At 41.4% G+C, this 10,683-nt stretch overlaps 1 protein-coding gene across 1 annotated transcript in view; it reads right to left on the reverse strand.

Annotated features, from left to right (window-relative positions):
• Positions 1 to 982, reverse strand: part of muc5.1 (mucin 5.1, oligomeric mucus/gel-forming) — a 61,655-nt gene extending 60,673 nt beyond the window's left edge. The window contains exon 1 of the mRNA XM_061916644.1: positions 894 to 982. Coding sequence (XP_061772628.1) covers positions 894 to 957 — 64 coding nt within the window. The 5' untranslated portion in view covers positions 958 to 982. The remainder of the gene's footprint in view (positions 1 to 893) is intronic.
• Positions 983 to 10,683: the final 9,701 nt, after the last annotated feature.

Consider the following 10,683-nt stretch of genomic DNA (forward strand, 5'->3'; position numbering starts at 1 on the left):
TACTTTGCCACAAGCTTGGCACACCTATCTTTGGGCAGTTTCTCCCATTCCTCTTTACAGCACCTCTCAAGTTCCATCAGTTTGGATGGGAAACATTGGTTTTCATCCAGGATGTCTCTGTAAATTACTGCGTTCATCTTTCCCTCCATCCAAACTAGTCTCCCAGTTTCTGCTACTTAAAAACATCCCCACAGCATGATGCTGCCTCCACCATGCTTCACTGTAGGGATGGTATTGGCCTGATGATGATGCCTGGTATTCACCCCAAATAGTTAAAATTTTGTCTCACCAAACCAATACATTTATATTTTCAACATCTGTGAGTCTTTCAGGTGCATTTTGGCACACTTTTTTTTTCTTAAGAAATGGCTTGTGTCTGGCCACTATACCATACAGATCTGATTGGTTGATTGCTGCAGAGATGGTTGTCCTTCTGGAAGGTTCTCTCTCCACAGAGGAATGTTGTAGCTCTGACAGAGTAACCATTGAGATATTGGTCACCTCTCTGACTAGACTGAGATGAATGCATCAATGTACAGTGCTAAGATTGTGGCATCATATAAAGAATACTTGTAGCTCTAATTGCTTCCTAAGATGCATCAACGCAGTATTGAGCAAAGGCTGTCAATATATTTCTTTATTTTTCTAATAATTTGCAAAAATAATAAAAATACAATTTTTAACTTGCCCTTATAGGGTATTGTCCATAGAATTAAAAAAATAATAATAATAATAATTATATTTTGGAAAAAGGCTGTAACATAACAAAATGTGGAAAAGGCAAAGCCCTGTGAATAGGTTCCGGATGCAAGGCATCTGTACGTAAAATTAAATAATGGAACGGACTGAGCTGAATTGCTCAAATGATGAACTAATAGTCCCACCCTACATACCATTGGATGCAGTAGACAGTCCAGAGCAGAGGCTGAGCCACAGCACTGCCCAACCAAGCGCCATCCTGTGTGTTGCTTTGGGAAGAGACTGCTCGCTATTGTTGGATGTCATGTAATATAGTTCATTAGCTGTTTGCAGTTAAGGAGGGGTGACATTGGGAGAGATTGTGGCTGTCACAGCACTTTGTGGTTTTAGTCTGAATTTGATCACACCCATGATTTGATCACACCCATGAAGTGGTTATACTTATAACAACAAGTCACGTCAATATCCGTTTGACACATCGTCGATGGTCACTAACCTTTGAACATCAGTATAGTGTAAGTCATCCTGGACGTAAACTAAACATTTTACATGGTAGTGCTGTACAGTTGAATTTGGGAAATGTATGCATTCCTGATGGTGTTTCTTTGTTCGTGTATTTATACAAAGCTGATGTTCACGTATTGGCGTTCAAACAGGAAATGTATGCTGTTTTCATTCAACCAGAACTTTTTAAACATTGGGCTGTTCCTTTTTATCTAGTGAGATGTTCCTGTCTTAATAGGGCTTCTATGTAAATCAGTGAACCATGCACTGACTAAATATTAGCCCTTGAATGACGATGCATCACTAGTATATTCAAGCATGGGCACTCTGCAGGACAACACCAGAACGTGAAAAAAAAGTGAAACCATATTGTTAGTTTAAAATTCAACCCCCAAAAAAATCTCACTATTAACTTGAGACCTCAGTTCTTCCAAAGGATCGTTTTTTCTATGGCTTTTTCTATTTTTGAGATGCCAACAAAGAAAATTGACAGTGATATTGAGGTGCATTTTTCATATACGATTTTGAACTCGCATGCATTTGTATTTGCATGACAACAAGCTATCCATACACTTAGGTAAAACAGAATCCATCCTATTTGGGTCCAGAGTCAACCTTAAGAAAGTCAGTGACTTCAAAATTTAAGTGGGTGACATTGTTATCACCAGGAAAGATGAGGTCACCTACGTAGGTTCCATTCTAGAGGCTAATCTTTCCTGTGATAAAATGGCAACCAAGGTAATCAAAAAAGTCAACCAACGAACAAGATTTCTCTACAGAATCTCCTCTCTGGTCAACAAAAGCACCATGAAAATTCTAGCGGGAACTCTCATTCAACCCTTTTTTGATTACGCATGCACCACCTGGTACCCCAGCACCTCCAAAACCCTCAAATATAGACTCCAAACATCCTAAAACAAGCTAGTCAGGTTACTTCTAGACCTCCACCCCAGATCACACCTCACTCCTACCCACTTCTCCTAAGTGGGCTGGCTCAGGTAAAACAACTTGCACCGAGCCTAGTCTATAAAATCCGCTACACCTCCCTGATACCGAAGTACATGTCAAACTACTTTCATAACGTAAATGACGGCCATAACCACAAGACCAGGGGGAGCTCCACAAACCATGTTAAACCCAGATTCCAATGTGACAAAGGTCTCAACTAATCTCTTTCTATGCCACATCAATATGGAATGCACTCCCAACAGGTTTAAAGAAAGTGCGTCTCAATCCTCCTTCAAAACCGCACTAAAAAAACACCTCCAGGCAACTAAAACCCTAGACTAACACCCTCCCCCCACCACATCCCACCTCCCCGGATTGTAAATAATCAAATGTATATACTTGTTCTTATACTTTCTGAGCTCACTATGTTCACTGCTCGCTGCACATATCTTACCAAGTCAGACCTACACTGTTTCAATGTCCATTTCTCAGATGATACCATTGTTGATGACTGAAGTGCTGATATCAACCAAACCTAATCCCCCTTCCACCTGACCCCCCCCCCCCCTCCACATTTCACCCCATGGATTGTAAATATTGTAAATAATCCGATGTATATACTCTGATGATTAACTTGTGTGATGACTGTATTATGTTGATAGTATATATTTGTACCATGAATTGCTTCACGTGGACCCCGACTTAAACAAGTTGAAAACTTATTCAGGTGTTACCATTTAGTGGTCAATTGTACGGAATAATAAAAGTTTCAATCAATCAATGGTCACAGAATCTTTTAGGGCATTATTCTATTAAGGAAGTATGCCCTTAGATAGCTTCAGGTGCAGATGTCCACCACAGCTCATCCAGAGAGTGGTGGCTGTTGCCCCCAGGACAATTGGAATCCTAAAGGAATGCAGATTTGGATTTTAGGAGTGTTTATAAACCCATTAGCAACATCTGGTAGGAGCCCCCACAGGTAGGAGTAGAGGGTCAGAGGTCACCTGACTCAAACTGAACAGAGGGATAAGGTCAGGAAATAGATTGACTGGCCAAACAATAAACTGGGCTTAGTCCAGACTGGCCGGCCCCAAGGCTAAAATTACAAAGAGTAAGGGTCTTTGTGTAAAAGGTATTTAAGGACAATGGTCCGAGAGGACATCAAAAGAATAATCAGGCCCAAACTCTTTCTCTAGCTGCAGTTCCAGTCCGAGGCTCCCTGAAACAGTTAAATATTTTTGTTCGACAATTTCTCGTTGGCGTCTTCTTGGCTCATCACCCATCACACTCTGTCCTGGGAGAGTGGCACGACCAACAAATATACAACAATGGCAAAAAAAGAAAAGTGTAATGATCCATCCATCCATCCATTTTCTACCGCTTATTCCCTTTCGGGGTCGCGGGGGGCGCTGGCGCCTATCAATGATAACAAAGTAAATTATATTTATATAGCGCTTTTTCCTCAAGTGACTCAAAGCGTTTTACAAAGTGAAACCCAATATCTAAGTTACAATTTAACCAGAGTGGGTGGCACTGGGAGCAGGTGGGTAAAGTGTCTTGTCCAAGGACACAACGGCATTGACTTGGATGGCGGAAGCGGGGATCGAACATGCAACCCTCACGTTGCTGGCACGGCCGCTCTACCAACCGAGCTATACTGCAAGAGCTTCTCCTCCCTCAAAAAATCCAAAACCAGTTATCAAATCTCCTCAAGGGACAATATTACGAGGTGTGTAAGAAAAGTTCTTGGACAAGCATTTTTAATCCAAACTATAAGTTTCCTCCTTCAAAGTAATACCTTTGGTGTCTAAGGCACAATACCACCCTTCTCTGCCACGCCTTATAAGGCCTGTCATGAGGATTTAGAAATGGTAAATGGTTGTACTTGTGTAGCGCTTTTCTAACCCTTTTTAAGGCGCCCAAAGCGCTTTGAGAGTATTCCCACATTCGCCCATTCACACACATTCACACACTGATGGCGGGAGCTGCCATGCTAGGCGCTAACCAGGTCCCATCAGGAGCAAGGGTGAAGTGTCTTGCCCAAGGAAACAACGGATGTGACTAGGATGGTAGAAGATGGGGATTGAACCAGTAACCCTCAGATTGCTGGCACGGCCACTCTCCAACTTCGCCACGCCGTCCCCCTGTTTGTGGTTTTCCTGTGTTTTGGTATTTAGTTCCTGTCCAGAACTCTTATTTTCTATACATATACCACTTCCTGTTTGTTTTCACTCTCAGCCATTTTACATCTTGCCTGAGCGCTATTTCCTGCACCTGCTTTCTGATTGGCAATCAGGAGACACAAGCCACGTCTACACGGCACAATGTATATTTAATCTGAACATAATTCGGATTTGAGTGTTTCTGTGTAAATAGAGCCTGAAAAAAATCTGATAATGAAGTGCATCTTCATGCATCACACTTTAAATGGGAATACTTTATTTTGACATGCACAGCACATATTATAAACTGAAGAAGAAAAAGAAGAAGAAGAAGCAATGACTTCCGCTGTAAACAAACATGGCTCTGTGCATTCCAGCTCGTCCAGTGGTGTCACAATATTTATTTAGCTTTTTTTTTCTTCTGTTCAATACTTTGGTTTTACCTCTCTTTTTGAATTTGAGCTGTTCTGTGCCCTCCGTGTTCTGATACAAAATAATGTGTATTTGCCTGAGGCGAGCAGTTAGCACTTTGAGTAGCTGAAAGGCCCTGAATAAAAGACAACAACTGGATCTCTCCTTTTATTGTTACATCGACCCATGAAACTCCAAACCATATTTTGTTTTTGCTCGTATTGGTTTTAGAGGAACAAACTCAACAACAGCTAATATATAACGCTTTTGCGTCCTCTTCTTCTGATGTTTTCTACCACCCGCGGCCAGGGCCCGGTCAAGATTGGCCTTCCCCTCCTGGGCTTCAGGCTTGAAACAGTACAGTTGAACCCCACAATTTGGGGCGAAATGGCGTCGCCACTTTTTCGTCAGGATAGAGACTCTGAATGTGAAATGTCCGCCTCAAACTTAAAACAGAACCGTGTTGCAAAGAAGCCATGTTTGTCCGAAATAGTGTACAATTTTCAAAACTTTTGTATTTCTTTATGTCATGATCCGTTACCCAGGTCATGGCATGATTTATGTTTGGTAATGTTTCTGTTTTAGTCTGTTTCCTGGGTGCACCCTCTTTCCCTGTTTTCTTTTGGTTTCCCTGGGCACTGATTCTCCTCACCTTAGTTTAGCAATTAGTGTTCCCACCAGGTGTTCAGGTTAATCACTCCCCTTTACATTTTCCTGTCACCCAGCAGTAGTGGCTGGGTCAATGTTTGCTATAGGCAACATTTACGTTTCTCCTGGTTTCTCTCCTCGCTGTAGTGATTTGATACACACTAGCATTCCTTGTTTTTTTACCCTTGGTGACATTTTGGTTTTGTTTAGCTCTACGCTTGCGAGAGTCCTCAGTTTGTATTTTGGATCCTGCCTTTATTTAATAAAATACTTCATTGTACCTCCACGCTGCTCCAGCTTGTTTTCTGTATTGGAAGGAACGCTACCAGCGCAGCTATGCGCCCCCAAAGACGTAACACTCTAATGCTTAAAATTGTTAACCATATCAATTCTTGAAGTGATCGTAGACCGGAGCAACAAAAACACGCAGTTAATGTGATCAAATCAATAGCTTTTTCCCGGGAGACTCCCCAACCATTCTCCCGAATTTCTCCCAATTCCACCCAGACAACAGTATCGGGGGTATGCCTTAAAAGCACTGCCTTTAGCGTCCTCAACATGTTGTCACGTCCGTTTTTCCTCCATACAAACAGCGTGCCATATTATATGTGGCTTGTACACACACACGCACACAAGTGAACGCAATATATACTTGGTCAACAGCCATACAGGTCACATTGAGGGTGGCCGTATAAACAACTTTAACACTGTTACAAATATGCGCCATACTGGGAACCCACACCTAACAAGAATGACAAACACATTTCGGGAGAACTTCCGCACCGTAACACAACATAAACACAACAGAACAAATACCCAGAACCCCTTGCAGCACTATCTCTTTTAAGGCACTACAATATACCCCCCCCTTAGTATGGCCTTTAGCCACATTGTTTATGCGGGAAATACAGAGGATGTCACAGCATGAAGAGGTACAGTTAAAGCTTATTTATCTGCCAATTAATAAAAAATGGATTGATTTTATGGAAAATGACCAGACTGACAATAAAGGGAATTTGTAAGTGAAATTTGGATGCTTTCGGTCATTGAGCGCAATCCTGGAAAGATCCTTCCGGGATCCTTTGCAGCTCCGTCCTCACAACCATCTTGTTGCCGTACACGTCTTCCAGACGGGTCCCCTTGGTCAGCTCCTGGACTCAAAGTTCTTCTCAGCCAGGAACTGACGGATGCTCGGAACATTGTGAGCAGTCTTATATGTCAAGGTGAATGAGCCGGGACTTGACTCGCCACATCTTGGCACTTGAAAGGGAACTGCACTTTTTTGGGAATGTTGCCTATAATTCACAATCCTTATGAGGGCCAAGAAGACAAAAGTAGTTTTTTTTCGCTTTCTACATATAAAAATCGGCTCGTTCTCTGTTGCTAACAATGCAACTTCTGGGAGTAGTCCATTATACCTTTAAATCACTTTAAAATGCATTTAAAAACTATCAACAATACTTAATTTACGTTCCGTAACCTGTATATTAACCAAGCTGTAGGGACATGGTTATTATAAGTGCGAACACTGAGGAACAAATTTTCTAGTGTAGTAACACATCTGCGTGCTTTGGTATTAGCTGTGAAAGCTAACTATGGCAAGAGATAAACTAGCTTCGACAACGACACAAAACACGTTTGAGTTTGAAATGGGATGTGTATTTCTGGTCAGTAGGATGACACGGCAGTGTGGCTGGATCAAAAGAGACGTCAGAGACGCTTTACTAAACCAAAAGTTGCTTTGTTACAAGCGAGCATCATTATACAGGACTGCAGTTCCTGGAGGAGGTCAGGTCAAAAAAATGAGGCACTCCTAACTTGAAGGAGCCAAACCATCAATTTTTATATTCCTCGTTCTTGTGTGTGTGTGTGTGTGTGTGTGTGTGTGTGTGTGTGCGTGCGTGTATGTGTGTGTGCATGCGTGTGTGCGCGTGTGTGTGTGTCCTAAGTCAGGAGAGTGCATCCTGACCAGTAAAGGAGAAGTTTGTGTGTAAGTGTCTGAAAAACAACTGCTCTAAGTCATAAGTTAACTGTTGGTCTTGGGCTGAGAATGTAGTCTATTCTCAAGGATACGGCTATCACTTTTGCATTCCAAAGTCCCAATTAGGGCCTTTTTCCCACAAGAAGTGATCCAATCCACCTGTGAATATTAAACCAAGGGGCCTTATTTTATTATGTGTTCAAACTGAAATACCTCTATTTGATTAAACTTAGTGGTTTGCTTTCTTTCAAATGCACAACATTTCGAAACGTACCACTCTGTACTGACTAAAAAACGTGAACAATCATATTAAAGTATAGGTAAAGAATTAGCCCGCATTTCATGTTTTTTTTGTACAAAGCCAGCCAGACTGCATATGTACTGTAGTTGTACTAACACACATGGCGTGCTGCGTGTATCATCATCCATATTAAAGTGACTCATTCAACGGCTAGTTCTTCGTCTGGTCCAGCTGGCCGGGACGTTTCCAGTTGATTTTGGGTGTGCACTCCATTTATGTCGTAAAAGCTTGGCTCCAATTTCTACATTGATAGCATCAAAATCGTTTTCAGCTCACTCTGTTGGCTTCTGTCTGCTCCAACGTCTCACTCTTCCTTCGTGTATGCTTCTATAAGCAGCGGTATATTTAGCTTCAATCAATCAATCAATGTTTATTTATATAGCCCTAAATCACAAATGTCTCAAAGGACTGTACAAACCATTACGACTACGACATCCTCGGAAGAACCCACAAAAGGGCAAGGAAAACTCACACCCAGTGGGCAGGGAGAATTCACATCCAGTGGGACGCCAGTGACAATGCTGACTATGAGAAACCTTGGAGAGGACCTCAGAAGTGGGCAACTCACCACCCTCTGATGATTAACTTGTGTGATGACTATACTATGCTGATAGTATATATTTGTACCATGAATTGCTTTACGTGGACCCCGACTTAAACAAGTTGAAAAACGTATTCAGGTGTTACCATTTAGTGGTCAATTGTACGGAATAATAAAAGTTTCAATCAATCAATGGTCACAGAATCTTTTAGGGCATTATTCTATTAAGGAAATATGCCCTTAGATAGCTTCAGGTGCAGATGTCCACCACAGCTCATCCAGAGAGTGGTGGCTGTTGCCCCCAGGACAATTTGAATCCTAAAGGAATGCAGATTTGGATTTTAGGAGTGTTTATAAACCCATTAGCAACATCTGGTAGGAGCCCCCACAGGTAGGAGTAGAGGGTCAGAGGTCACCTGACTCAAACTGAACAGAGGGATAAGGTCAGGAAATAGATTGACTGGCCAAACAATAAACTGGGCTTAGTCCAGACTGGCCGGCCCCAAGGCTAAAATTACAAAGAGTAAGGGTCTTTGTGTAAAAGGTATTTAAGGACAGTGGTCCGAGAGGACATCAAAAGAATAATCAGGCCCAAACTCTTTCTCTGGCTGCAGTTCCAGTCTGAGGCTCCCTGAAACAATTAAATATTTTTGTTCGACAATTTCTCGTTGGCGTCTTCTTGGCTCATCACCCATCACACTCTGTCCTGGGAGAGTGGCACGACCAACAAATATACAACAATGGCAAAAAAAGAAAAGTGTAATGATAACAAAGTAAATTATATTTATATAGCACTTTTTCCTCAAGTGACTCAAAGCGTTTTACATAGTGAAACCCAATATCTAAGTTACAATTAAACCAGAGTGGTTGGCACTGGGAGCAGGTGGGTAAAGTGTCTTGCCCAAGGACACAACGGCATTGACTCGGATGGCGGAAGCGGGGATCGAACCTGCAACCCTCACGTTGCTGGCACGGCCGCTCTACCAACCGAGCTATACTGCAAGAGCTTCTCCTCCCTCAAAAAATCCAAAACCAGTTATCAAAGCTCCTCAAGAGACAATACTACGAGGTGTGTAAGAAAAGTTCTTCCGAAAGCAATGGATGTCGAGCGGGTCTAACATGATACTATGAAAGTTCAATCCACAGTGGCTCCAACACAGCCGCGAGAGTTCAGTTCAAAGCGGATCCAAGACAACAGCGAGAGTCCCGTCCACAGGAAACCATCTCAAGCAGAGGCGGATCAGCAGCGTAGAGATGTCCCCAACCGATACAGGCGAGCGGTCCATCCTGGGTCCCGACGAGCGGTCCATCCTGGGTCTCGACCCTTGACAGCCGGTACTTCATCCATGGTCATCGGACCGGACCCCCTCCACAAGGGAGGGGGGGACATAGGAGAAAAAGAAAAGAAGCGGCAGATCAACTGGTCTAAAAAGGAGGTCTATTTAAAGGCTAGAGTATACAGATGAGTTTTAAGCTTCAAAAGTATAAGGTTGTGAATCCTCATCTGTCAATAAATAGTTGTTTTTGTTGTCTGTTACCAAGTCGGACATTATTAGAACACAACTTTGTGTTTGATTCCAGAAGTAGGAACACACATGTTGCCATAGAAGGCAACATGCTGCTATGGAAACAAAAATCAATGCGCAGAATAAATTAGTCCCGAAAATGATCAAATTACTGTAAATATTGTACATATTAAATTAAGGTTGTACAGTAAACCGGTATTGGTATAGTACCGGGATACTAATGAATCATATTCAGTACTATACCATGCCATTAGTGGATCTACACTGTAATGATACCAAATAGCATATCAAGTAGATACCACTGTGATTACATCCATATTTTTTAGCATTACAAAATCTATTTTGTTTTTTTTAAATTCATATTGTGTTTATAAACTCAGGAAATATGTCCCTGGACACATGAGGACTTTGAATATGACCATTGTATGATCCTGTAACTACTAAATTTGTGGTATCATCCAAAACTAGTGTAAAGTATCAAACAACAGAAGAATAAGTGATTATTACATTTTAACAGAAGTGTAGATAGAAACATGTTGAAAAAGAAAATGAGCAGATATTAACAGTGAACAAGTAGATTAATAATTGATTTTCTACCATTTAATAATGTTGACAAAATAATTGAATGATAAATGACACAATATGTTACTGCATATGTCAACAGCTAAATTAGGAGCCTTTGTTTGTTTACTTACTACTAAAAGACAAGTTGTCTTGTATGTTCACTATTTTATTTAAGGCCAAACTTGCATTAATGTTTTAATAGTCATTTTAATGTGTTAAGTCATTTTATGCATTTGTGTTTCGCACAAGAGGTAGAACATCTCACTCTGTGTTTTCTGGAATCTATATTAATTTTTACCACTTGAGGCCACTCTCAAAAGCCGACTTATAAATGTGCACTATTTCCAAAACCCAAAACCAGTGAAGTTGGCACGTTGTGTAGATCATTAATAAAAACA

This window comes from Nerophis ophidion, linkage group LG12, assembly GCF_033978795.1.
Source record: "Nerophis ophidion isolate RoL-2023_Sa linkage group LG12, RoL_Noph_v1.0, whole genome shotgun sequence".
NCBI classification, from domain to species: domain Eukaryota; kingdom Metazoa; phylum Chordata; class Actinopteri; order Syngnathiformes; family Syngnathidae; genus Nerophis; species Nerophis ophidion.